General features: G+C 54.4%; 1 protein-coding gene across 1 annotated transcript; it reads right to left on the bottom strand.

The window, feature by feature from the left end:
- Positions 1–27815, bottom strand: Ldlrap1 (low density lipoprotein receptor adaptor protein 1). Its single transcript, XM_004657499.2, has 9 exons — positions 27689–27815; positions 17559–17701; positions 16973–17085; positions 15038–15152; positions 7079–7151; positions 6713–6796; positions 5913–6043; positions 3155–3189; positions 1–1774 (listed from the first exon to the last, which is right to left on the bottom strand). The coding sequence occupies exons 1-9, from the start codon at positions 27774–27776 to the stop codon at positions 1630–1632; spliced, it is 927 nt and encodes a 308-aa protein (XP_004657556.2). The 5' UTR covers positions 27777–27815; the 3' UTR covers positions 1–1629.

Raw genomic sequence — 27815 nt, 5'->3', positions numbered from 1 at the left:
TTATACTTCAGAAAGGGAGCCTTTATTACTTGTTTCTTTCCTCGTTAGAACTGGGCAAAGAACGGGACTCGGCTCCAGAAACCCAGGAGCATGCTGACAGCTTGTCAGTGATACCACCAGGGCCACAGCATGGCCACAGCACGGTGAGACCCTCCCAGCCACCTCTCACAGAAGCCTGGTGGCTGGGCAGGAAAAGGGAGTCACCCTTGTTCTGGTAAGGACTCTCTAGGTTCCTTCCCCTACACACGGGTCTGACTCAGCTGCTCAGCCAGTGAAAGGGGATGCCAAGACATGCCCAGTGTTCCCTGGGGCTGCTGAGGCCTGCTCCGACCAGCCCCCAAACAGAGGGATCCTCACCCTAGAAAGATGCTTATTGGCCTGGCTGGGTTTCAGGAGTCTACAGGACCAACACGAGGGAGGAGGAAAAGATTCTAAAGAAAGCTTGCTGCTAGGGTGTCCTGACTACAGACCATCTGGGCCACGGTGTCAGGAAAAAACAGCGAGGTGATTCCAGACTTGATTCTGTTCCCCCGTGGAATTACAACACTTCAGACACTTGTATCTTCCCAGAAGCCAGCGGCAAGGCAGCTAGCAGAGCAGAGGCAGGCCTGTGCCAGCGCCGCCTGGAAAGGCACCAGATGGTTTGTTATGAAACATTTTGGTCAGAAAATAGCTGGGGCTTTTGGTTCCTGAGAGGACAACAGAGCTAGAGAGAGGAGGTGTGAGCTGGGGAAGGTGGTGGTGGAGCAAGCAGCTTTGGCATCAGATCTGGGTTCTAGTCTCAGCCCCAACCCCCTCAGCATGTGTGGCCTCAGTTTCCCCATTTGGAAAATGAATGAAAAATATCCTGACATACATAGTGTGAGGCTTCTCACATCAGTCTCAGGATGTATGGGGAGGCGGGATGGAGGGACACACACAAGGACGCACAAATAAAATAGAAGAGCAGGCGCAGCCTTGTCCACAGCAGAGAATGAAGAGGGATCCTGAGGAGGGAGGCCACGGAGAGGTGATCCCCACGATCGTGGTGAGACTTGGTCGCGGACAGCTGGCACACTGGGCCCAAGCACTGGCTGGGGACTCCGGATGCTCTCGCAGAGGAAGGGCAGAAAGTAGGCTCTCCTCGATGTGCACACCAAGGCTCCCACCCGCACCACGCCTGCTGGGCGAGCTTTAAAGTGTCAACCTGTGTGCGATCTTTGGTCAGGGGCTGCCTGAGAGCTCTGGTGCAGGGCCCTGAGGAACATGAGCTCAAGGATATGACCTGCCAAAGGCAGCTGTGTCCCCTCCTGGAAACAAAGGAGCATTCCCATTGCTGGGATCACCCAGAAAAGGAGGGACAATGCTTTGGTCACTGTCCCAACACCCACAGCTGGTGTGGCACCAGCTCCAGGAGAGAGCGGGAGGCAGGGTCCCGCCCTGCACACCACATGCCTGCTGCAAACCTGGCTTCACTGAACGCATTCCAGACAGCTCTCAGCTCTCCCCACCTGCCCCGAAAGCTCTCATCTGCAGGCTCGCCTGCTGCTGACCATAGGGGGCTGGTGGCTCCCAGAGCTGGCTGCCCTGCCACAGGTGGCTTTGGCCCATCGTGTGTCAAGGCTGCCGCGTCCTGCTGGCCCCGGGCTCTCAGAAGCTGAAGAGGTCATCTTGCTCGGTGCCAGCACTGTCGGGTGTGTCCCAGTCGGTGGGTGAGAGGCACTGCGCATAATGGATGTCCTGCCCCAACAACCCAGTGTCCAGGACCTGAGGGTTTGTCCGTGACTGCGCCAGCCTGGAAGGCAGAGCTATGTGAGTTGAGCTGGTAGGGGTCTGGTCAGCATGGGGCCAGATGGGAGGGGGCATGAGTGGGAAAATAGGAGCCAGGGCAGAGGAGAAAGTTTCAGATGCCAAGAGAGGTGTAGCCTCTGACCACCACGACACTCTAGAGGATCAGAACCCTGGGGCAGGCTGGCAAGAGGCCACTAAGATAGCTGTGGGCAGTCACTGGCCCAGCCACGATTAGACTACTTGGCTGTGACGGTGTTCAACAGTGTGCTTCCTAGCAAAGAAGCATACAAGAGGAGATAGCTGAGGTCCGTCCACAGGGACCTGAAGAGTTAAGTGCCTGACGGCCTCTCCCTGACGTGGTGGTGGCCCGGAGAGGGTGAAAACACCTGGAGAGGCATCTGACAGCACAGAGCTAAGGCAGAGTGCCCCAGGGGCGAGGTCATGGCTGATCAACATCAAGAGTGCTCTCCCGTTGGGGAGCCACGCCCAGTCTGGGCCGTGGGGCTGTAGCACCGGGTGATTTGTATTTAAGGCCCTACTGCTTTCTGCTGGTGAGGACAGAGACGCAGATGAAGCGTGCTCCAAATGCAGGGCTGTCACCAGCAGTCAAGCAGAGAGGGTCAAAGGGCCCCGCTGCCCTGGAGGGACCAAGTCTGCTGGCCATCCTAGGTGGTAGCAGGAGGCAGCAAGGCCCTGCGCTGGCCTCCCATGACAGGCCCAACCCAAGCAAAGCCCCAGAAGCGGGAGGACTACAAGGACTACAGCAGGTCCCAAGGGGGAAAGAGAGGCCAAGTGACCAGAGCATGGTGCTGGGAGCCCTGGGCTACTCAAGGCGCTCCTTAACTGTAGCCTCTAGGTAGTCTGTCCCCCAAGCTGCAAGTAGCCATGGCTACAGAGAGGTCCCCTAGGAAGATGCAGGGATGGCACCACCCGCAGACTTTACCACAGTGTCTCCTCGTTATGCCTGACATTCTCCACAAGGAAGGCAGCACTCCCTGCCCTGGCTTCCCCCGCCCTTCATGACGGCAGCTCACTAGAAGGAACTAGGCTTTCGGAAAGCCAGGTGTGGAAGGCTGTCGGGGTACAGGGGAGGAAACGGGCTCACACCAGTGTGCGTGGTTTGGCTCTGGCTCTGGCAATGGTTACCCCTAGCAGTAGTTCTACTGAAGAGCAAAATTCTTCTCATCCATCAGTCAAGTGTACAAAGCTTCCCTAAGGTAGTAAGCTCCCCATCTCTGAAGGGGTTCAAGACCCCCTTGTACTGTCACTGAGCAGAAGGCTGGAGTGACTCAGGTTCTCAAGCATGACACCAAGGCCTAGGAAGGAAAGGGCAGGTAGGCCCAGCCCCAGGCTCATGTCCCCTCACAAGGTGGCCAACCATTACCTTGAAAATGCTTCATCCAGGCCATCATCCAGCTCCTTGGAAAAGAAAGCAAGAAGTGAGAATTCTGAGAAGGGCCACTATTACCCGCCGGGGCTCAGCCCTGGGTGAGTGACATGGTGGCAGGAGTCAGGCTGGAGAAGGCTGAAGGAACTGGCACAGGACAGCCTTCAACCTTTGACCCACAGCTGGAGCCCAAGACAACCAAAGCACGTCACAGTCCTCTGGAGACTGGCGTGGTGGTCCGGTCACCTGGGCTAGTCAAGTCATGGCTCCTCTGAGACTCTGTTTTGTTTCGTTCTGTAAAATGAGGGACCTGATGCTTTCTATAACTTTCAGGCTTGGAAAGGAATGTCTGGATCCCTTCTACTTCTAAAGCCAGCCACAGCCCTGTGCCACCATAGGAAAGCTGATGGCAGGACCTCACAGCTCAGGGGTGAGGTGCTGGGTAGAGTCCTCACAGCTCAGGGGTAAGGTGCTGGGTAGAGAGTCCTCACAGCTCAGGGGTAAGGTGCTGGGTAGAGAGTCCTCACAGCTCAGGGGTAAGGTGCTGGGTAGAGTCCTCACAGCTCAGGGGTAAGGTGCTGGGTAGAGTCCTCACAGCTCAGGGGTAAGGTGCTGGGTAGAGTCCTCACAGCTCAGGGGTGAGGTGCTGGGTAGAGTCCTCACAGCTCAGGGGTAAGGTGCTGGGTAGAGTCCTCACAGCTCAGGGGTAAGGTGCTGGGTAGAGTCCTCACAGCTCAGGGGTAAGATGCTGGGTAGAGTCCTCACGGCTCAGGGGTGAGGTGCTGGGTAGAGTCCTCACAGCTCAGGGGTAAGGTGCTGGGTAGAGTCCTCACGGCTCAGGGGTGAGGTGCTGGGTAGAGTCCTCACAGCTCAGGGGTAAGGTGCTGGGTAGAGTCCTCACGGCTCAGGGGTAAGGTGCTGGGTAGAGTCCTCACAGCACAGGGGTAAGGTGCTGGGTAGAGTCCTCACAGCTCAGGGGTAAGGTGCTGGGTAGAGTCCTCACAGCTCAGGGGTAAGGTGCTGGGTAGAGTCCTCACAGGCTCAGGGGTAAGGTGCTGGGTAGAGTCCTCACAGCTCAGGGGTACCTCCAAAGTCTCTAGGAGTATAGGGCAAATAGCAGGAGGCCTTGGACAGATCAAGAGACATCCAGGTTGTCCCCAACAGCCAGGGAGACTTGAGAGTTCTTGCAGTCTGTCCATGGTTTACTTTAAAGATGAAAAAGATAAACCAGGAGTGCTGGCACAGGCCTTTGGTCTCAGCTACTCAGGAGTTGAGGCAGGAGGATCCTAAGTTCAAGGTCTGCCTGGGCCACTGAATGAGCTGCAGATCAACCTGGGCAACTGAGTGAGACATTGTCTCTAAAAATATGTATTAAAAAGGGGCTGCGGGTACTGGGGAGATACTTAGCCTAAGGACCCTGGTTCAATTCCCCAGTACCCACGTAAAGCCAGATGCACAGTGGTACATGTATCTGGAGTTCATTTGCTGCAGCTGGAGGCCCTGGTGTGCCCATTCTCTTTCTGCCTTTCTCTCTTTCTTTCCCTCCCCTTTCTCTTTGAAATATATACATTTTTTTAAAGGGAGGCTTAGGATGTCACTCAGTGGTAGAGTACTGGCTTAGCAAGAACATAGCCCTGTGTTTGAGTCCTAGTACTGTCAAGAAAGAAAAAGAAAAAGAAATTACAACTAAAGAGAATGTGCAATCCTGCAGATCTCAGACCAGAAAGAGGACAGGAAGGGACAAGTGGAGAAAGGTAAGTAGATGCTGCAGATGATGTGAAGGGCTCTATCAGTTTGGTTTCCAACTGTGACCACTGTACTCTAAAGGGTGAACTGGGCTGGAAGAATGGCTTAGTGCTTGCCTGCAAAAACCTAAAGACCCAAGTGTTTTCCCAGGACCCATGTAAAGCCAGATGCACAAGGTGGCACATGCATTTGGAGTTCATTTGCAGTGGCTGGAGACCCTGGAACGCCCACATTCTCTCTCTCTCTCAAATAAATAAGTAAAATAAAATTTTAAAAAGGGTAAACTAGCCAGACATGGTGGCACATGCCTTTAATCCCTGCACTTGGGAGGCAGAGGTAGGAGGATTGCTATGCGTTCAAGGCCAACCTAAGACTACATAGTGAATTCCAGGTCAGCCTGAGCTAGAGTGAGACCCTACTTCGGAAAAAAAATAAAAAAGAGTGGTATGGGGAGGTAAACTAGAACTACCCACTATTTTTGTAATGCAATCTAAAATTACCTCCAAATGAGAAACTGAAATTAAAAACCTCTCAGGTTCCTCTGGGAGATGCCATGGGAGGTCAGCTTCCTCCCCGAGGGGGTAAAAAGGCTGACCCCGAAGTCAGAGGCTGGCCCCGCGTCGGCCCCAAGTCCCCAGGAGTCAGAGGCTGGGCTGCTCATTCAGACGCTGAGTAGAGAGGGCGCTGGGCACAAAGTGCTGTGCCAAAACAAGGGAGCCTTTTCTAGTGTGCGACGGGCAGAGCTGTGGACGCTCAGGCCCAGAGGCCCAGCATTGTGGGCAGACAGCTGTGCTGGGGCCAGGCCTGCTGAGGACGCAGTGCTGGGTTCAGAGGGGCTGTTGTTCAGCTCCCATCCGGGGCGCTGCTGGGTTGGGTCTGTCCTCCCAGAGGAACAGTCACGTGCCAGGGCCGGCACCATGAAGCATCCTGTGGCTGGGCCAAAGACCTGGCTGAGGCGCACTGGATCTAAAGGGAGTTCCAGGGGACCCGAGACGGCATGGACACTCACCCAGACAACGGTGCTGCTGCTCACGGTTTGAGGCCGCGGGGCCTCACCCACGTTGCTGGTATTAGCGCTGACCGTGGACAGTGGGGCCTTGGGTATCTCTTCTAAGTCTAGCAGGTTGCCAGTGGCGACCACTGTGAGAGGGTTAGTTAGTTGGGAGAGTTAGAAGAAGAGAGCTGCTTCTCCTCTGGCCTCACTCCCCAGCCCATCATGTACCCCTGGGCTACGTGGGTTCATTCTGACTTGCTCCTGGGCCCTGGCCTTGATGAATCCTAAGTCCCTGGCCACCCCAAGTCCCACCCTGATCGCTGCCAGCTGCAGGGCCTTAGGACAGACCCTGTATCCCCCGAGGGTGGGCACTGGAACCTGTTCACTTGCAACAGTGGCTGAGCGTTCCACATGCGCACACCAGGCTGGGAGGTAGACAGAGGTGCACACATGTATAAATATGCGTACATCTGGGTAAGCACGTGCCACATGGGTCCCTTCCACACTTACCCATAATGCACATGCATTATGGATTTAACACAGAATAAAATGAAATACCTCAGCCCAAGAGGGAGATCCCAGGTAAAGAACAGATGTGGGAGCCAGGCGTGGTGGCGCACTCCTTTAATCCCAGCACTCGGGAGGCTGAGGTAGGAGGATTGCCGTGAGTTCGAAGCCACACTGAGAATACAGAGTGAATTCCAGGTCAGCCTTGGCTACAGTGAGACCCTACCTCGAAAAAACAAAAAACAAAAACAAAAAAACAAAAGAACAGGTTTGGGCCCCACAGCTAAAGGGCCCAGCTCAAGACTCACAGCTCTTCAACGAGGGGGTGCTGTCACAGCGGGTCCCCAGGACGTCTCCTCTCTCTTGGTTGGCTTTCTCCCTCTTCTCTTTTTCTGAAGGATCAAGACATGCCAGCGCTTTGCACCTCACACCACCCCGCTGGCTAGGGTATGCTGTGTTCAGCCTCGGGCAGTGTGAGGTCTCCATGTGGGAGGAAGGACACCGTGCTGATGCCACTTCAACACCCTGAGGACGGGAGATGGCCTTTGTCCAGATGAGGAAACTGACACTTAGAGAAGTGAGGGGACCTGATGACAGCTGGGGTGAGTCTGGGTCTGCCTTCCAGCAGTATCTGTCCCCACACCTCACCCATCATGCTGTGGAAAGAGACTCACCTTCCTTGGACACCTGCCAGAACTCAAAGGCGACTTTGAAGGCCTGGGCTACGGTGAGAGTGACAGCCTGTGCCTGAAAAACAGGAAGCGGGGGTGGGGGGAGGTGAGGGGTCAGGCAGGGAAGAGCAAGTGTGAGCCGGAGGGCTGGGGGCTCTTGCTCCATCCCAGGCTAAGCAAGGCCCCTTCCTCTGCCCCAGAGCAGCCTGGGGCTTCATGAAGCTATATCCTAGAGTGGCCATCGGAGGCCATGTTCAGCACCCCAGCCTAGCCAGATTTCCCACCCTCATTCCACCCCTAACTCCTCCAAACAGCTATTTACCTCCACCGCCTCCTTCCAGACAGACACCCCTAAATCAACTGACTGAGAGACTCCAAGAGGTCCTTCCTCTTTATCTGAGAACTACGCTAAACTAACTGTGCCTGTGGGTGGATGGGCCCAGCCATGCCAAAGAAGCTAGAGTCAGAGAGGCAAAGGTCGTACTGTTTAGGGCTCACAGAGTGTGGGGGTACAAGTGACTGTCTACTGTGTCCCAGTAAGGGGAGGGGTGAGGAACAAGACGCCAGGGAGCGCCAGGGACCAGAGCTACACAGCGGCCTAACCACCTTCAAAGGGTGTGCCTGGCTGCCACCCACTCGTCCAACCCCACGCATGTCACCACTTCTCTCCTGTCACCAACGCTGCGCTCCTCTGGCCCTACCTACCCTACTCTGGCATCACGGAGATGGAGGTGTCCCTGGCTCACGTGTCCACACCCCTATCTGTATGTACCGGACAAGCAGCAGTAGGTCTGAAGAGCCGTGCCCCGGTGCAGACAGAGGTCCCTGAGTGACAGCAATGGCAGCCAAACTGGGGTACACTGTTCCTGTTGGTGGTGGGGTGAGCCTGCTGCTGCCTCCTGCCAACCCAGTCCCCGTCCATCTCACCATCTCAACACCTTCCCGTGACTGCGGTTCAGTTCCGGGGTCACCAGCCCAGAGAAACAGTTATAGCTGTGACAGGAATATGAGCTTCCTGCTGAAAGCCCTGGACGAGAGGATAGCATACCATTCACTTTTTTTTTTTGAGGTAGGATCTCACTCTAGGCCAGGCTAACCTGAAATTCACTATGTAGTCTCAGGGTGGTCTAGATCCTCCTACCTCTGGCTCCCCAGCGCTGAGTGCTGGGATTAAAGCATGCACCACTGCCCAGTTCCTATTCACTCTTTCACGTGCTCAAGTTCATGCCTCAGCAACCCCTTCCATCCTCCTCCTGCCAGACAACTCAATTTAATTGAGAAATGAATTCGTGGCCACTGCCTTCAAAACTCTTTAAAAAAAAAATCCAAACTCTCCAAACAAGCTGACTGATCCGTGCCAATTAAACTTCACCAAGTATAAAATCTCATTTGAATGTCTCCGTCATTTACATTTTTGATGGAAGTACGAGTGCTTTATGGCAAAACTTAAATATGGTAATTAAGTATGAAACTCTTCACAGCTGTTTACAATTTAAACTGTCACGTTTGAATCAAGTTTAATAGACCCAGTTACCATTGAGAATTGCCCATGAACTAAAAATATGGCCTAATTACCATCCCAAGTCAGATCACTATACACCCAAGCAAGGGCCAGTCACCCAGTGTGGCACGGCTGTGGAAATACCATTATTTTTTGCCTGCAGGAACCTGGGGACCCAGGCTTACACTGTGTTTGAATAAAGCTGCTGGTTCATTTGCATACATTCCTGCCCCTCGGCCCTGGTGTCCCAGGCTGTAAGTTAAAGCGAATGTAGCCTGAACAGCCACGTGTGCAGGTGGCTGCAGGCCCTGGCTCTTCCTGGGCTCTGCTGGGAGCCACAGCAGTGCTGAGGGAAGCCTTCCTCCTCCCCTCCCTGCCCTCCTGGGGCCTAGGGCCTCTAGGTCTGTCCTATCACCCTGGCCAGTTTCAACTTGGCTCAGGAACCAAGCTATGAGCCCTTCAAAGGGGCAGGTACTGACCTCACCAAGCTATAAGCTCCTTATAAGCCTTCTTTTCCCCCCACCCCCTGCTAATGTATAAATGTCTGTACAAGGATGACTCCAGGAACACGGAGAGCCTTATAGGGGCAACAGCCCTGGCTTCCTGGCAGGCAAAAATGGGTTGACCCCAAGCTCTTCCATTTCCACTTCTAAGCGCAGAGGCCTAATGTTCACTGAGTGGAGGCTTCTCACTAGGCAGGCAGGAACACTCCCTTGCAGAGGACCGTCTAGTCACATTCAGTAGGACCAGGGGCAGAAGGCCTGGGTGACTGTGGCCTTATGTTGCACTGTGGGAGATGTGGGAAAGACCTGCTTCTCCAAGCTTCTGCTCACTGAGGCAGCCAGAAAGGAAGGTGGTGATATCGAAACCCAGTGAGGGCTGCACTCGCACTCAGCCCCTCCAGGCTCCCTGTGCCTGAGACATGATGGGACCCAAAAACTAGAGTCCTCAGCCTCAAGCCCACAGTACTTTAAGTTATGCCTTTGGCCAGCCTGCACTGACCACACAGCCCTTTGCCTGGCACCTCTGTACCACCTCCTTATCCTCAAGGCCTTGGTCTCTGGGCATCTTCCTGGAGGTCTGAGAGCTTCCACCCTAGAGCCAAGCCCTGGACTCAGTAACAAAGCCGGCCCTGGCCCACAGGCTTATAGAGCTCCAGGTCCCCAGTGCGCATGGCAGGGCATGGACCGCGAGGAGCAGGGCCACGTCTGTGGAAGCAGCTGCCAGCAGAGGGAGACCAGGTTAAGCGCCCAGCTCACTTCTCTCTGCCTCTGCCGCAACAAAGTTCTGAGAATCTAAGGTTTCCAAACAGGGCCAGGCCTGAGGCCAGCCACACTGCCAACCTGGGCTGCGTTAAGGCCTTGATTACTAGATGCTATAGCTACCCCACCCTGGGCCAGGCTGTCTCACACAGGGTGCCCCAGGGCCCTTGACAAAGGACAGCGGCACAGCCCAGCCAGGTGGTCTGGCCACAGCCAGGCCACACAGAAAGAAGTGAAGAGCTGGGTGTCCAGCAGAAGTCCTGTCCTCTGCCATGGCATGGCCACTGTAGCTGGGCTCTGCTTTCCTTGGCAGCTGCCCTCTGGCCTTGGGGAAGGCTGTTTAAAGTCCTCTGCCCCAAGCCAGGCCACCCTCTGAATGACTGGTCTGACTCGCGCGCCCAGACCCCCATCCAGAGAAAGCTGCCACACGCGTTATGCCCCTCCCGCCTGGGCCACACTGGAGAAATGGCTGCGGGCCAGCTGCCCTGCCCAGCACTTGCTCCAGTCAGTGGGGAGGAAGAAGTGAACAATGGGGACATAATGAGCTTGTCTTTTTATGTCAGCATGGCCTCATTAGAGACAACATCATGTCGCCTGCCATCTGTGAGAACAAGGCTGTCATGGGAGAACCACCGCAGCGCAGGGTCCTGCGGCATCACAGGACCCCAGAGCAGTGGCCAGTGTCATGACTCGATAGGAAAGAAACAAGGTATACAAAAGAAATAGGGCCTTTCCAGATTATACCAAGTGAGGTAGCCCAGAAAGCCAAACATTGCATGTCCTCTCTCATATGTGGATCTTAGCTACAAATGTGTAACTTGTGTATGAGTTGAAACCAAAAATTGGCAGCAGAGGCCAGTAAGCTAGAAAAGGGCTATAAGGAAGGGAGGAAAGGGAAGGACTTTAGGGGATGGTATTGTATATATGTAAGTAGAAGAACAAATTATAGGGAGGGGACTGGCCTAAGAGAGGCCGGGGGAAGAGATTAAGAGAAGGGAGAGGGGAAAGGGCATTCAAAATTCAAGATAGTCTGAATAAGACATATGAAAAGCTACTTTTTTTGGATAATGGCACATCCAGTAGATTGTTACTAGAAAATTTTCAGTGCCAGGGATGGGATACCTTCCAGTGAGTTGTTGGCCAGAGAGGTCTCTGTTGCCTCTAAAATATTACCAGCTATTGCTAAGGCTCTTGGTTTCCCACGAGTGACAGATGGTCAGACCCTATTGCTGAAGACTCCACATGCCTGTGCAGCAAGATCACTGAGAAATTAAGCTGGGGCTGAGCTGAAAACCTTCTTCCTATAGACCAGCCAACTTAAAGTTGGAAAAAGCTGCACTGCATGCAGCCCTATGGGAGACAGAAGTTATCAGTGATGAAAACAGTGGACACTGGAAGCCTCAAGTCTGGCCAGACAGGCCAAATGACTGAACAGGTGCAATAATGGCATGTCTGCTCTGGGGGAAACCAACAGCTCTCTAATTGGACTGGAGGCCTGCTCTATGGCTGGGAATACATGCCTAGTACTGAAAACCTAATCAAAAGCCTATGGTAGGGGAGGTCATGAGCCTTAGGGGTATAAAGCCTGCTCTTATCTGGCTAAATGCATATATTATGCCCACCAAACTGCCTGTAAGCACTATACTTAATGTCCATATTCATATATTAATGCTTCGCTCACTTTTGGTTACAGAAGCTTTTCTTTTCAGATCGTGGTGATCACCGGAATGACCCAAAAGGCAACATAGTGCTGAGAAGTGACAAAGGAGTGTCCAGCACTGAAACATCTCTATCACACCCTCCAAGGCTCGGTCCACTGCGGAAGAGGTGGTGGAAAGAATGTAAGAGCCAAAGGAAGATACTCCTTACGATGAAGCTGTCCAGACAGAAATTGGCCTTGATATCCACAATCTTTCAGTGCCTAGCAATACCTTCACAAGACCCTCATTATAGGAAGAAAAGACGATGACATCAAAATAAAAGAGAAAGCCAAGCGTAGTGGCACATGCCTTTAATCCCAGCACTCGGGAGGCAGAGGTAGGAGGATCACCGTGAGTTTGAGGCCACCCTGAGAATACAGAGTGAATTCCAGGTCAGCTTGGACTAGAGTGAGACCCTACCTCAAAAATATAAAAAGTAAAACTATAAATTAAAAGGGAGACTAATGGAGAGATGGAGGGGATGTGATGGAGTGGAGTTGTGAAGGGGCAAGCAGGGGAGGGAGGGAATTATCATGGTTTATTGTCTGTAAGTATACAAGTTGTCAAAAAAATTTTTTTTAAAGAAAGAAAAAAGAAATGGGGGCCTTTCCAAATGACCCTGGGGATCCCTGAGGCAATCTCCTCGTTCAGCTGACAGGCAAGCAGCCCAGAGAAGGGCAGGATCTTGCCAGGGTCACACAGAACATCAACCCTAATCAGAAAGCCCTCATCTGCCTCCTTCTCCAAGGGCCTTCCGCCATCTGTGGAGCAAGTGAACCACGCCCCAAGACAGTCACGCTCTCGTCCCTGTGTGTCTACGCACACAGCAACAGGTGGGTTAGGTTGAAGATACTGACAAGGAGAGACGGTGACCACTGTCATCACAGGGGACTGAGGAGGAATCAGAAACAGCAATGTAATGGTGGCCATGAGACAGATGATGCCACACAGCTGGCCGGGAGCCCAGGATGGCAGTGGACTGCGGGGGCTCTCTAGACAGTAGAAAGGCAAAGACCTGGGCTCTCCCTGGATCACCTCAGGAGACACACAACTCTGCTGGCCTACTGTAGCCTGCCAACTGTGAGAAATGAATCTGCGCTGTTTTAAACCATTAAGTTTGTGGTCATTTGTTCTGGCAGCCCTCGGACACTCATGATAACTAAGTAGGCCCTGATGTGTAGTAGGAAGCCTCAAGCCCAAGGACTGTGACAGTCCCAATGTGTCCTTTGATAGAGGGAGACAACCTGAGTTCCTTGTCTCGGAGAACCACGGGGCCTGGGCGCCAGGCTCAGATCTGCTAACAGACGCAGATGCTGAACGAGCGGACGTGAGGAACCTCTTCCCAGGAAGATGCACAGACCTCAGGGGCCTCAGAAACCACAGCAGCTGGGGCTGGGGAGATGGCTCAGTGGATAAAGTGCTTTTTACCCAAGTGTCAGTACGAGACCCCACATAAAAGTTGGACACTGGGGCTGGAGAGATAGGTCCGTGCTTAAGGCACTTGCCTGCAAAGCCCAAGGACCTGAGTTCGATTCCCCAGTACCCATGTAAAAAGTCAGATGCATAAGGTGGTGCATACCTCTAGAGTTCGTTTTCAGTGGCTAGAGGCCCTTGCACACCCATTCTCTATCCGCCTCTTTCTATAAATAAATAAATAAACCTTAAAAAAAAATAAAACGAGGGATGGACAGATGGCTTCGTGGTTAAGGCACTTGCCTATTAAGCCTAAGGACCCAGGTTCAACTCCCCAGTACCCACATAGGCCAGATGCACATGGTGGCACATGTATCTGGAGTTCGCCTGCAGTGGCTCAAGGCCCTGGCACACCCATTCTCATTCTCTCTCTCTCTTGCTCGCTTTCTAATAAAGAAAGAAAGAAAAAGAAACAAAAAGTTGGACACTGTGACAGGCATCTATAATCCCAGCATGCTTGTGGCGAGCCGGGAGGTGGAGACAAGAGACTCTCCCAGACGCTCACCGGCCAGCTACTCTGGCAGACACAGCCGTGAACAACAAACCCACCTCAAACAAGGTGCAAGGCAAGGACCGACATCCAAGGCTGTCCTCTGACCTCCACAAGCATATCTCCACACACACGCATCTGCACTCACACATGCCAACATGTAAACACATGTTCCCCCCTCCCCTCCACATACATAAGAAACAAAAGTCTCATTATCAAAGGTGAGTCCACTACAGCTTCCTATCCCCAAAGTCATGGCAATGCCCAGGGGCCACCAAGGCGTCTCAGTCACCCAGCCCAGCTAGAAGTGGTCCTGGGGAAGGAACAGGAAGCTCTCAGCTGTCACTTGTGCATGGGAGAAGAAATGTGCTACTCAAAACCTCTCTCTTCCCCTGGTTGGCTACATCATCTTGTCAAGACAGCTGGCTTCTGAGAGGACTGTCCTGTTTTACATTTTTAAAATTTTTTTGTTATTTATTTATTTGAGAGCAACAGACAGAGAAAGAGGCAGAGAGAGAGAGAGAGAATGGGCGCGCCAGGGCCTCCAGCTACTGCAAACGAACTCCAGACATGTGTGCCCCCTTCTGCATCTGGCTAACCTGGGTCCTGAGGAATCGAGCCTCGAACCGGGGTCCTAAAGCTTCACAGGCAAGCACTTAACTGCTAAGCCATCTCTCCAGCCCGTTTTACATTTTTTAAAAAGCAATGGATGGGTGGGCAGCTAGCTTAGAAGTGCTTGCTGTGTGTTGCTTTCAGGCCAGAGACCCCTAGATTACAGGCGCCCCAGGAGCCACGGAAAAAGCTGGGCATGGCCACACACATCTCTAACTCCAGTCCACTGTGGGTGGAGACTGGCCAATCCCCGGGACTCACTGACAGACAGCAGCTCTGGGTTGAGGGAGGGACCTGTCTCAAGCAACCACATGGACGAGTGATAGAAGGAGGACACCCCATGTTCTCTGGCCACACATGCACACACGGGGCACGTGCATCTGTACACACACGTGCATGCACCACACATCACACGTACAACAAGAAGAGCAACGGAGGTGCTGGCTGTTTCCGCTGGGCACCGTGGCTATGAACACTAAACAAGACAACAGCTCGAAGCCTAGCGCTGGAAAAGGCACGGAAAAGGTTCAGAGTGGCCCTCTGCCCCTGCTCTGCCGCAGCACAACCAGCTCCAGGAAGGGCTTACCTTTGCCTTCCACTGGGGCCCTCTGCTCTCCACCTCTGACAGCTAACCCATGCAAGGCCTGTCCCCACCAGACCACACTAATGACAAGAGCATAAACATATCCTCAGAACCCAACAAGCCACATTCCTGAGAGGAAGGGGCCCAGGCTCTCCCCGGGGACACAGGCTCGTCCCTGCCCACAGCCAGACCATCCAGCCAGCCATGGCTTGCCTTCCTGGTACCTTCAGTGTTCTTGGTGCCCACCTGAGATTCCCAGGGATTTCAACCATTTTCTAATGTGACTGTCCCCTTTGGGCCCTGCCTCCCACATGAGAACATCCCTGGTCCTCCCCGCTGACCATCTTCCGTTTGGCGCAGAGGAAGGCGTGGCACTCCAGACTCTCGCTGTGCCGGCTCTGGGCGATGTACGCGAACACCTTGTCGTGCATCCTGTCTGCTGTGCAGTAGGAGATCCTGAAAGGCAGGTGGGGAGTGTCACCAGACCGGCACGGGGCCTGACCATCCTTGGATGTTTGATCGGGCCTCGCCCCGTCCCAGAGAACCTGTGGCTTGCTCTCTCAGGGCAAGACTCTGTAGACCTGGCCTTGGCATCCTGAGCCATCTACGGGAGGGACCAGGGATGAGGCATGAAGGAAGTCACCTCCCCTGCTCTCCCTCTCATGCCACGCTGAGCCACAGCTGCTGACGGCAGTGACTGAACCTAAGTGCAGACCAGGCACTGCCCCAAGGGGGTTTCAGTCACTGCCCTCCTTCATTGCAGACTCACTCTGAGCCTGGGTCTGTTACTATCCCCACTCTGCAGAGGAGAAAATAGAGGCTAGAGATTTGGGATCACAGAGCTACTGGAAAAGCTAAGATGTCGACTCCTAATGTCCAGCTGTCACTCAAAGGGTCTATGCCAACTGGGGAAGCAGGACACTGCCCTGCTCACCACTGTCCTTCACTCAGTCTTCCCCTGCCAGATACCAGACAGCATCGGCCCATCTCTCCCAGGTGAGCCAGGTCTTCCTTGAACTGTGGCCAGGGCTGTGTGACGATCACCTGACCAGGAGCCCCAGGGGCTTGGGAGAGGCACAGCAGCTTCGTCCACAGAGAACACCCTTCTCCGATTTCCATCCACAGCTCAGCTCCTGCGCCCTCACTCACCCCATCCTCTCAGTGACCGAGCCCCACACCCTGCTTCTATCATCCTGAGAATCGCAATTAGGGGTGGGAACTCAGCAGACTCAGCTCTCACCGGCGGGGACCCCAGCTTTAACGGCAACTCTTCTATATCACCATCATTACACATGCCCAGGTGGACGGGGGTGCCACGTGCCCAGCTGCCTCTTCTCCAGCCTCCTGTTAAACGCTCCTGGCTTTGGGGTAGCATCCAGCCAGAGCCTGCTACTCAAAAGGGTGTCACCACACCTCAGAGGCCTTCCCAGACTTCCCCTGGAGGGTCACTCCTTTCCCTGCATTCTTGAGAAACATTCACTCCCTCCTAATGTGGAAGCTCCTGGAGGGCAGGGGCTCAGCAGGAAGCACTTGGAAGTTAAGAGAAGAAGGCACGTAGACTCTGGAAGATTAAAAGGAAGGCAGCATCCATGCCCACTGATGCCATCACAGGCAGGTGCTCTAGCCAATGCCCAACCGAGGGCAGAGCTCCCGGTTCCAGCTCAGCCCCTATTACATGGTGCAGCCCTCAGTCACTCATTCTGTGGGCCTCAGGCTCTTCTATCTACAATATAGATCTGGGCTGAACCTCCCAGTTCTAGAATCCAGCTTGAAGCTCCCAGGGCTGGATGCTGCCTCCTTGGGACCATGGCCCACTACAGGGACTATCTCCGCTGTGGCTGTAGACCCTGTGTCGGGCTTCCCTGGGGCATCCTCCCCGTGGTCCCCCATGTCAGGGCTGAGCTGCTGGGCTCATGACAGAAGGAACAGGCAGTGACTGCTCCAGGTGCAGCCTGATTTAGCAGCAGGCACAGAGCTGGGATAAGCACAGGGGCTTCAGGCCCTCTCAGGCCTCAGCTGCCTGCTTTCAGAAGCTAGGGGGCAGCAGTGACCACTATCCCAGCATTCTCCACGAGCCGTAGACAGCGCAACAACACAGCAAGGAAGGACACGCTCCCACCCCATTTTTTTTTGCTCCCACCCCATTTTACAGATGAGGGAAACTGAGGCTCCACAGCCCTCAGATTGAAAATGGTAGAGCCTGGATTCAGAGAGGCCACCCCGATCACCGCCCCAAGGGACCAGGGCTGGTGCAGGCTGCGCCTGTGCAAGCGTACCTGTAGATGGACACGTTCTCAATGAGCTGGTTGGTGAGGTTGTCTGTCAGGACAATTCCTCGGGGCGACACCTTTACAGTTACCTTCTGCAGTTTCTTCCCGCTGGCCTTGGCCTAGAGGCAGACTGGGGTCAGAGGAGCCCAGGCAGGCCACCTGCCTCTCCTGGGACCCTCCCTCATCACCTACACCTCACTGCCCCAGCCCAAGGCCCATGTGAGACCTCAGCTCAGGCAACTGGCAGGTGCCACTGAGAGGGCACTTAGCCAGTACCCACCTAGAACAAAATAATGACAACTGCCACCCACGAGCCCCTGCTACCCGCTAAGTACTGGTCCTCAGAGCGGCGGGAGGGGTGGCACTGCCCTCTTGTCCGGGAGGAAGAGACTGGCCCAGGGACACGCAGCCAGGGGGGAAATGCCAGCTGGAGCTTGGAGAGCCTGCCACAGCCCAGCATGACCTGGGACCTGGCTCCACCCTCCCACCTGCAAAGCTCTGAGCTGCAAGAACAGGCCACCCAGGGAAGTGGATTTCAAGGGCCCGTGCTCACTGGGAGCTGGCTCAGAAATGTGCGGGTCAAGGAGCTCACCGTGGCCACGATCCTCTTGACAGCTGCAGCCGACAGCTCCTCGCCCTTGGGCCGCTCCACCAGCGTCATGCCCAGGTACTTGAGGCTGAACACCATGCCCTCCAGCAGCGTCTCCCGCGTGTCCGTCCAGTTCTCCGGCAGCTCTAGCAATGGACAGGATGGTTTTCAGATCACCAGCCCACCTCCTCACAAAACTCAGCAAGGGTCCGGGGTCACCCCCCCACCCATTACCCTTTAACTGTAAACACTGAGCTAACAGTTTTCAGAAACAACTCAGCATCCGGCAATGTTTATATAAACTGTCTCCGGGCTGGAGAGACGACATAGTGGTTAAGGCGTCTGTATGCAAAGCCAAAGGATCCCAGTTCGACCTTCCAGGACCCACGTAAGCCAGACGCACAAGGGGGCGCATGTGTCTGGAGTTCATTTGCAGTGGCTGGAGGCCCTGGCGCATCCATTCTCTCTCTTTCTCTCTCTCAAATAAATAAATAAAATATATTTAAGCTGTCTCCATTCACCCTCGGGATCACCCACAAGAGAACCACAAACACAGTGGACAACCGCAGTGAGGTCTGGGAGGACAAGCCACATATCCAAGCTACAGAATCAGTCAGCCTGAAGCTAGAACGTGGGCCTTCAGTTCTTGATCCCAATCTCAACCTCAAGTAAATACCTGCTGTGGGCAAATGGTACCGCTTTCTTACTGAGTTCTTAGTGTAATCCTGTGGGGAGGATTAGTATTCCATTTTACAGCAGGGAAACGAAGGCTCAATGAGGCAAAGGCATGGGACAACAGCCACACATGACATGCAGAGCCATCTGCTCACAACCATGGTCCCACCAGCGCTGCTCTGCTCATGCAGACACCAGAAGCCGGGAAGCAGCTATGGTGAGGTTCGAGCTGTCACCCAGTCCTCTGAGCTGCCATTGTGGCGCATGGGAAGGGGCTTCTGAGAACTCCTGGCCATGACTAATCACGACAGCAAGGACGGGAAAGGGGGTGAGCCCGGCTCACTGGACCCTCCAGGAGATAGAATGGAGCGTTAGAAAGAGCCTCCATGCAACCCCCACACGAGAGAAGGCTGAGGGCATGCGGGGCACAGTGCCCCTGGGAGTGTCTGGCTGTCCTCAGGGGTCCTCCTTGGACACCCACACACCCACACACAGAAGCAAGGCAGTTAGATGTGGCCCACACTCCACTGGGGCCCTACCTGTCCTGCCAACCCACAGATGGTGCACCTGTATTCGTGTGACTGTGCCTACTCCACAAAGGAGAAAACCCCTTTCCAGCCTCACATTCAATCCGGTTAAGGACAGAATGGGGTTGCGAGAGGTGGCGAGGCCAGCGTCCCCAGGCCATCCCCCGGGAAGGCTGGAAGCAGCGCACACCCTCCCTGGCTAGTGCTGGGATCCCGCAAGCTCAGCCCCTGGCTCCAGGATTCCTGCACTGTCAAGAATGGGCACCTGCGCCTACACAACCCACCGTGCCTCCCACTCCATCTGGACCCTGGCTGCCTCCTTGGCCCTGTTCCCAGAGCTCTGCGCTGCCCTCCTCTCCTCCACGCCCAATAGTAAGTACTCCAGACGCACTGGACTTGTGTCGAGTGAGCCACTGTCCCTTGGAGACTGTTTCCTCCGCTGGGGGGGGGGGGGACAGCAGGGAGGTCATTCAGGAACCTCATTACCTACCCCTCCCTCCCCTCAAATCCAGGACAGCAGGACTTGATGTTTTCTGAGTAGAGGAATGACCTGGACACCCTCACCCCAGGCTCTGGGCAGTCGCACTGCCCTCACCAGCTGCCTTCGTGGGCTGGTGAGATGGCTCAGCAGTTAAGGCACTTGCTTGTGAAGCCTAAGGACCCAGGGTCAAGTCCCCAGTACCCATGTAAAACCAGATGCACAAAGTGGCACACACACCCGGAGTACAGCTGCAGCAGCTAGAGAGCCTGGAGCGCCCACCCATGCCCCCCTCAATTATAAATACATAAATGGAAGTGGTCTTAAGATGATTCTAAAACCCAAAGCAGCCCCACCTTTCTGCCCACCCATAAAGTTCCATTTGCTCTACCACAGGGAAGCCAGGTTCCTGAGGTATACCGAATCCCATGTCAGGTGACGGAGGCCCTGGAATAGCCTGGACACAGGTCTCACTCTAGAAGAAACCAAGATTAACAGCACCAACACCAGGACGAGCCAGAGCCCCCACACTCTGAGCCACTGCCTGGCAGCCCTCCTCTCACTCCCATTCAACTGCTGAGGAAAATGAGGTGCAAAGGACTCAATTTAAAGGGCAAGTTCCAGGCTGGAGAGATGGCTTAGCAGTTAAGGCACTTGCCTGCAAAGCCTAAGGATCCAAATTCGGTTCCCGAGTACCCACATCAAGTCATATGCACCTGGAGTTCGCTTGCAATGGCTAGAGGCCCTGGCACGCCCTCTCTCTGTCTACTCTCCCTCCCTCTCCCCCGCCCCATTTGAAAATAAATAAATAAATAATATTTAAGGGCTGAAGAGATAGCTTAGCGGTTAAGGTGCTTGCCTGTGAAACCTAAGGACTCGGGTTCAACTCCCCAGAACCCACGTAAGCCAGGTGCACACGATGACACATGAGTACAAGGTCAAGCATGCATGTGTGTCTGGAGTTTGATTGCAGGGGCTGGAGGCCCTGGTGCACCAATTCTCTTTCTCTCATAGATTTTACACACACATATGTGTGTGTGTGTGTGTGTGTGTGTATCCCAAGCTCCTGACCACTGGACCACACTATGTACCATAAAGCAAACTGCCTTAATTTTTGTCAAAGGTCAGGAAGAGGTTCTTGGAGATGGAGGTATTTCCTCCAATCTGGAACTGGGTATTCCTAATCCCAATGCATCTTCTCCACAGGCCATGATATCTGTACCACTACTTTCAACCTAAGACCCATCTCACCCACTGCCTGTGTCCTTGACAGACATCGCTAATCCACTGTAGCTGTTTCTTACATAGAGCCCCGGGCAGGCAATACTAATCAATTAGGAGTGGCCTTGTTCTGCTCATTATCCATTCCTGCCCTAAGGCAAACATCCTTCCTTGTCTATCTTTGTGTCCCACTCTACCATTTCCTCTGGCTCAGCCCTCTGCTGGCCCCTTTCCAAAGCCACTTCCGCTGCCTTCATTCCAAAGGGCCAAAGCCTGCCAAGGTCACCAGTGATCTCTTTGCTGTCAAAACATTCTCTGTCCTCCTTGACCTCTGAAATGCTTGACATTTTTGTGTTCCTCCTTCCCTGGCCTGACCTTCCTCTAGTCCACCATCTCCTAGACTGGCTGTCACTGTAAGCCTCACAGATCCCCTGTCCCACCTTTCACTTGACAGATAACACAACTGAGGCCCAGCCAGCCAGTCCGAGGTCTCCCGGGCCAAGACAGGCCATCCCCACAGTGACTGTTGGGGTGTTTGAAGTTCACCATTTCCTCTCCCATGCAGAACTTCCTCCTCACAGTGTAACATCTACTTCCCAGCTTCTGAACTCTTGGCTCAGTAGTTGAGCTGGGTGTGGTGGTACAGGCTTGCAATCCCAGCCCTAGGAAGAGGCAGGGTTTTTCAAATTGAAGGCTACTACTAGTGAGATCCTGTGCTTAAAAAAAAGGGGGAGGGGATGGCTTAACGAGTAAGGCGTTTGCCTGCAAAGCCAAAGGACCCCGGTTCAATTCCCCAGGACCCATGTTAGCCAGATGCACAAGGGGACACACGTGTCTGGAGTTCATTTGCAATGGTTGGAGGCCCTGGTGTACCCATTCTCTCTCCCCCCACCTCTTTCTCTGTCAAATAAATTTAAAATTTTTTTTTTAAAAAACCCTCCTCTTCACTGGATTGGAACCCCACACATGCAATCTCTTTCCAGGAAGCCTCCTTAGAGGCAGTCCATCCTAGTGGTTAAGACAAGGGTCCCCTTTTGGAGGCGGTGTCTGAGTGACCCTGAGTGAGTTAGCTCTCTGCCTTGAGCCTTGAGTTTGCTCATCCATAAAGCCAGGAAACAACAGTCCTGGGCCTGTTCTGACTTGTGGACGAGATAACAGAATGAGATGATGAGGTAAGAAAGACGAGCTTGGCAAGGACCAGGCCGCTCAGTGGCCACCCTTCTTGAGAGTGGCTCTCCTTTCCTTCTTCCCGCAACACCACCCTTACCCTCTGCCCAGCAGTGCCCTCGTGCATCTTCCCCTCAAGGACTGCCTTTTGTATCTGGTGTGGAGGAGGCCACCCTGCCTCAAGGTGCTGTCCAACCTCGCCCCCACTTCTCTCCTGTCCCCCTTACAGCCTCTGTCCTCCTGGGCCAGCCACCTCTCTCATACTTCTGGACATGTGACTTGCTCCTAACTGAGGCAAGTGAGGACTCTGGTGGGCACACCTCTCCTCAGAAAGCAGTGCCTGCCCCGGGAGGCCCTCGGGACAACCAGACCAGTGTGGTCTCTGACTACCATCCAGCCACCTTCACAAGGATGAGCCAAGGCTGAGCTCCAGCCCACAAGCGCAGGCCCCAGAGGCCCCCGGGCAAATACAGGCCCACGTCTACAGCCTGGTTCCCGCATGGTTATTTTCAGCCCCGTGGCGGGTAATGACTGCGCTATTTTCACTTTGCAATTTTACAGATGACCTGCTGTGGGAGTTAGCTGGGGACAGACCATATGCCTTGTCTAACTTCAGCTGGGACTGTGTGCTCCTTCTTCATTAAGGCCCCGACCAGGGGTCAGGACTGGGCAGGGCATCCCTGCAGGGCAGTTTCTGAACATCAGAGCCGCAGCCAATCCACAGGCCAGGCCAAGCCTCTGCACGAGGCCCTGACCTCCCTCCCCAGCCTGGTGGGGGATGGCCCAGAAGCTGCAGGAACATCCTAGGAGGGGACCAGAGCCCTGCCCAGACAGGAGCAGGGCTGCTTCCCGGGCTGCAGTCTCTCACTCGGAGAAAAGCAGTTGTCTCTCCAGGCGCATCCCTGGAGGAAGCTCCAGGAAGTGAAAAGCGCTAACGCAAAGTTCAGAAGTTAAAGCCATTAAGGTTGTTCTCAAAAGCATGGGAGGTGCCAGGCGTGGTACACACCTTTAATGCCAGCACTGGGGAGGCAGAGGCAGAGGCACAGGCAGAGGCAGGAGGATCACTGTGAGTTCGAGGCCACCCTGAGACTACATAGTGAATTCCAGGTCAGCCTGGGCTAGAGTGAGACCCTACCTTGAAACCACCCCCCCCAAAAAAAAAACATAGGTAGAGATTTCCTCCATATGCCTGTAGCATGCCAGGGGTTCAGTCACTCAACATCTGTGCCTCAGTTTCCCCTCTGTGAAACAAAGACAATTCCTACCCCACGAGTTGGTCAGGAGGACAGATGAATTCACAGCCTGCCTGGTGCACACTAAGAACTATGTAAGAACCAGCCACATTCACTGCCCATGGTCAAGTGCAAAGAGCTTTAATGTGCACGTGGCCGTCCGCTGCATTTTATGAAGAGTCGTGGATGCCAGCAACCTAGAGAGTGTGAACATGGGCACACATGACAGGACTGAACTCAAATCCTGTCCCCCTCCTATATTTCTCCAAGCCCATGTCATGCCAAGCAGGGATCACATCTGACATGCCACCCAAAGGGAAGACCAGACCCTCAGCTGGCAGTAGGTTACCTCTGAATCTAAAAACACCTGCCCCTCCCTCAGTCATGACACCCGTGAGAAGCAAGAGTCCCAGCCTCTAATTAAATGTCTCCAGACTTGCTGCTCCCACCGGCTGAACACCCTTCTCGCTCTTCCAAGTGTCCTTCCCAGAGCCCACCTGCCCCTCCACACATCCCACTTGCTCACTCAACACCTGGCGACCCGTACCTGCCTTTCTGCGTGTGGCTCAGCCACAGGTGTCCTCAGATGGGGGAGCCAAGGTCTCTGTTCTCAGCATCCTCCAGCCACAAGTGCAGCCAAGCCACACACCACGCCACTGAGAGGCAGGGTCCACCCTGGCTCTGGGAGCTTCCCCGCAGGACAATACCTCCCAAGTTAATAACTTGCAACTGGAGTCTTGTCTTACTGTTTCCCTCAGAAAGAATCCCATCTGAAAAAGCCATCTGTCCCCTTGGCCATTTTATTTTATTCCTAGTATTCCACCCCAACCCCACTGCTTGCCTGAGGTCTTCTGCCTCCAGCAGACTGAAGAGCACTGTGAGAAGAGACACACTCACTCAGTCCCCCCGACGTCCCAGCGCCTGTATGAGCGCCTGGCACACGTACTTACTCTTACTGTGAGTAAATAAGAATGGGGTGGTGCACACCTTTGATCCCAGCACTTGGGAGGCAGGGGTAGGAGGATCGCTGTTGAGTTCAAGGCCGCCCTGAGACTACATAGTGAATTCCAGGTCAGCCTGGGCTACAGTGAGACCCTACCTTGAAAAAAAAAAAAAAAGAGAGAGAGAGCAGATCCCTCCCTCCCCCACCTACTGGTTCTACGAGTTGTACTGAACGGGGCACTTCACTTGTTCTTCTCTGTCCTCTCTCTGAGGGTCCTGACAACCCACAAAGGAGGCAAAGGGTCAAAGTGAGCTCAGCACCTTTGAAAGCAAGGATACTGTGAGACCAAGGTGAGGCACCTTTCAGGTAGCTGGGAGAAAGGAAATTCCAGGCCAAGGACTGAGGTAAGATATTTATGGCTCCCAAAGAGATGGGTAAAGTGGCATAGGGAAGGGGAGAGGGAACTCTTTCGGGGCCAGGACAACCGGGAGAAAGCAGGCTGGGGTGTGCGGTGGGACCTCAGGCAAGTAGCAACACCTCTCCAGACTTGTTTCCCCACAAAGAAAAGTGACCATGAAGCCCAGAGAAGTGGGAAGCAGGGCACTGCAGAAAGCAGAGACCAGTCTAACTGGAATCCACTGGATTCAGCGTGGCCCTGATCTTGAAAGCTGGGCTGGGTCTCAACCCTAAACCATACTGCCCCTCTCCTGGACACACTCACGAGCTTCCTCTCTAACCTATGGTTACAATACTCCTTAGGGGCTGATGGCCAAACCTAAGTTGGGGCTGCTTCCAATCCTCCCCACAATAGCCCCCAAATCTATGCCTGAAACCCTTAGGTTGGGGCCTGTCGAAGTGATTCCACTTATAATTTCTTTTTCTCTAAAATGGGTCTAATACAAGAAGCTAGGCTGGAGAGATGGCTTAGTGGTTAAGGTGCTTGGTGTGGCCTAAGGACCCATGTTCAATTCCCCAGTATCCAGGTTAATGGCAGATGCACAAGGTGGTGCATGCATCTGGAGTTCATTTGCAGTGGCTGGGGCCCCTGGAATGCTCATTCTCTGTCTCCATAATAAATAAATTAATAAATTTAAAAAAAAGAAACCCCCGATTTGTCACCTCCAAGGAGCATAAGTGCTAAGTGAAGCAAACACTGACATGAAGATGACATTTCTGCAGTAGGAAAACACGCTCTGAAGAATTCCCACAGCAAAGGCCAAGGCAAGTGCTTTTACTACCAACTGACAGATAGGAAGCAGAGACTCAGCACACAGGCTAGCTCCCAGCAAGCTCATTCTGGGTACAGAAGGCACAAGGATGGCCCTCAGAGCTTTGGGAGGAGAAGGGTTAAGGGGTCCCTCTGCTTTCCTCCAAGGTATAGACCAGCTGTGAGCCTCTACCTAAAGCTGGCCATGCTAAGAATATGGAAGGCGGTGGGGACAGGGAACCCACCAAGAATGGAGAATTACCTATATTTTTTGTTGTTGTTGTTGTTTCTGAGGTAGGGTCTCACTCTAGCCCATGCTGACCTGGAGTTCACTCTGTAATCCCAGGCTGGCCTCAAACTCACTGTGATCCTCCTACCTCTGCCTCTCAAGTGCTGGGATTAAAGTTATGCATCACCACACTTGGCAATTTTTTAAAATTTTTTTTTTTTTGGTTGATTTTGAATTTTTTGAGGTAGGGTCTCACTCTAGCCCAGGCTGACCTGGAATTCACTATGTAGTCTCAGGGTGGCCTCGAACTCATGGTAATCCTCCTACCTCTGCCTCCTGAGTGCTGGGATTAAAGGCGTGTGCCACCACACCCGGCTCTAAAATATTTTTTATTTTTATTTATTTATTTGAGAGTGACAGAAAGAGGCAGAGAGAGAGAGAGAGAATGGGTACGCCAGGGCCTCTAGCCACTGCAAATGAACTCCAGATGCATGCACCATCTTGTACATCTGGCTTATATGGGTCCTGGGGAATCAAGCTTTGAACCGGGGTCCTCAGGCTTCACAGGCAAGCGCTTAACCGCTAAGTCCTCCCTCTAGCCCCATGCTTGGCAATGTTTTTTTCTTTTTTTGACACAGACTCTCATGCATCTCAGACAGTCCTCAAACTCACCATGTAGCTAAGGATGATCTTCTGATCCTCCTGCCTCACCCCCCAAGGCCACCTTGCCTAATTTATTCAGGAGTGAGGACAGATCCCAGGGCTTGCCACAGGCTAGGAAGCACTCTTCCAACAGACTCACATCTCTACCCTAGCAAGACTTTCACACCCATTTTGGGGGGGGGGGAGGGGATTCAAGGTAGGGTCTCGCTCTAGCCCAGACTGACCTGGAATTCACTATGTAGTCTCAGGGTGGCCTCGAACTCACAGCGACCCTCCTACCTCAGCCTCCAAAGTGTTGGGATTAAAAGTGTGAGCCACCATTTCACAGGAGGGAAAACTGGAGATTAAGTGACTTGCCCTAGATTGGAGCAGGCAAGTGAAACTCCACCATCCACAGTGGGTCTCCCTCCATCCCCCTGCCCCAGAGACCCTTCTGGGCTCCCTCCTCTTCAGAACTGTTTCCCTGGGTGGGGGGCTGTCTCACCCACCCTCTCCTCTTCATCCCCGGAGAAAACTGCAGGGCTCCTCTCCACTGCAAGGGAAGGTCACTCTCCAAAGTCCTGGTCACATCCCACGAAATTTTTAAGGGACTATTTTTGGAGTAAGTGTGGGAGATGGTACAGGCTCCGCATGGCCCAAGGGGCCTCTGACCGCATCCCCACCCGCAGGCACCAGCCCACATTCCCAATGCCAGCCAAGTCTAGGAGGCGCCCACAGCTGGATCGGTACAGTGGGGCGAAAGGAGGGGCAGGGGCGGGCTTCCTAGGCCCAGACACGTAGGCGCTCCAGGGACCAGGGATCTTGGGCTCCCCTGGTGGAGTCGGGCAAGGCCAGGCAAGGAGAGAAGGTGGGGGGGGGGAGGGAGAGGAACTGGACTGTTTCCTTGGGCATGGGGAGAGAACCCCCAGGTGGGTGGCAGGTGAGGGCGTGCAGAAGTCCTGGCATTTTGGTTCCCATCTGCCAAGAAGCCAACTCCGGAAAAGGAAGGGAACTGCGCTAGGTTTGTCAGGCCCCAGGGGAGGGTGCCAGGTGACGGGCTCCCAGAGAGTAACGCGAGACGGGTGGCCAGGAGGAGCAGGCCCGGGGGAGGCCCAGGCTCAGCCTCCCCGACGCCCAGGGAAAGGTGAGGGCGGCGAGTCTGCCCTTCGCTTGGGTGCCCAGGGACTTCGGCAGCCCGCGAGGAAAGGTGTGAGCGAAAACAGGTTTCAAAATTAACCTGGAAGCCAGCCCGGAGGAGGGGACGCAGGGGTCTAGATGTCCCAGTGCAAGGACCTCCCGCGACTGTTTGGCTGGGCCTCGCTTTCCCCAAGCAGGTGCTGGCGAGCTCGCATTCACCATCTGAGGCCCAGGGGTCACAACATGACCCCATGGGTCGGGCTGGGGGTTGAGAGGTGGAGGGGTAAGGGGCTCCCCGCTAGGGGCGCAGGGATGCGGGATCCAGGATGCGGAGCATCTTCCCAGCTCCTGACCCGCCCCGGGTGTGACACTGAGTGTCTGCCCAGCTACCAGGACAGCGGGGTGGGCAGCGGCCGGGGGAAGCGCCAAGGTCTCTGTGAACCCACCCCCGCCCCCCGCCACCTGCATGCCTCGCCAGGCTGCACCTGGGCACCCCGAGCTCGGCCTCCTCTCCGCGGCCCCCGCGAGGGAACGGGCGCAAGACTTGACCCCGGACGAACCCCAACCCCTCGGGGCCAGGCTGGGCCGCCAGCACGGGTCAGGCCCCGCCTCTTCGCCAACTTGGCCCCAAGTGCCCAGGCCCCGGCCGGGCCCCACGGACGCGCACACACTCACTGCGGTGCCGGCCGCCGCCCCCCCAGCTCTGCTTGGCCAGGCTGGGGCTCCGGATCAGCGCCCGCCCCGCCGACTTGAGCGCGTCCATAGCCCGCGCCGCTCCGCCGCCAAAACTCCGCCAGGAAAA

This window comes from Jaculus jaculus, chromosome 5 (assembly GCF_020740685.1).
Source record: "Jaculus jaculus isolate mJacJac1 chromosome 5, mJacJac1.mat.Y.cur, whole genome shotgun sequence".
Classification (NCBI taxonomy): domain Eukaryota; kingdom Metazoa; phylum Chordata; class Mammalia; order Rodentia; family Dipodidae; genus Jaculus; species Jaculus jaculus.
This window is presented reverse-complemented; position numbering and strand designations above follow the sequence as displayed.

Excerpts from the sequence above, each read along its gene's own strand:
- Ldlrap1 (XM_004657499.2), bottom strand. The coding sequence starts at position 27,776 with ATGGACGCGCTCAAGTCGGCGGGGCGGGCGCTGATCCGGAGCCCCAGC. Across the intron at positions 15,153-16,972 it reads GAGAACGTGTCCATCTACAG|GATCTCCTACTGCACAGCAG; the intron begins GTACGCTTGCAC and ends CCTGCCTTTCAG. Across the intron at positions 6,797-7,078 it reads CTGGCAGGTGTCCAAGGAAG|AAAAAGAGAAGAGGGAGAAA; the intron begins GTGAGTCTCTTT and ends TTGATCCTTCAG.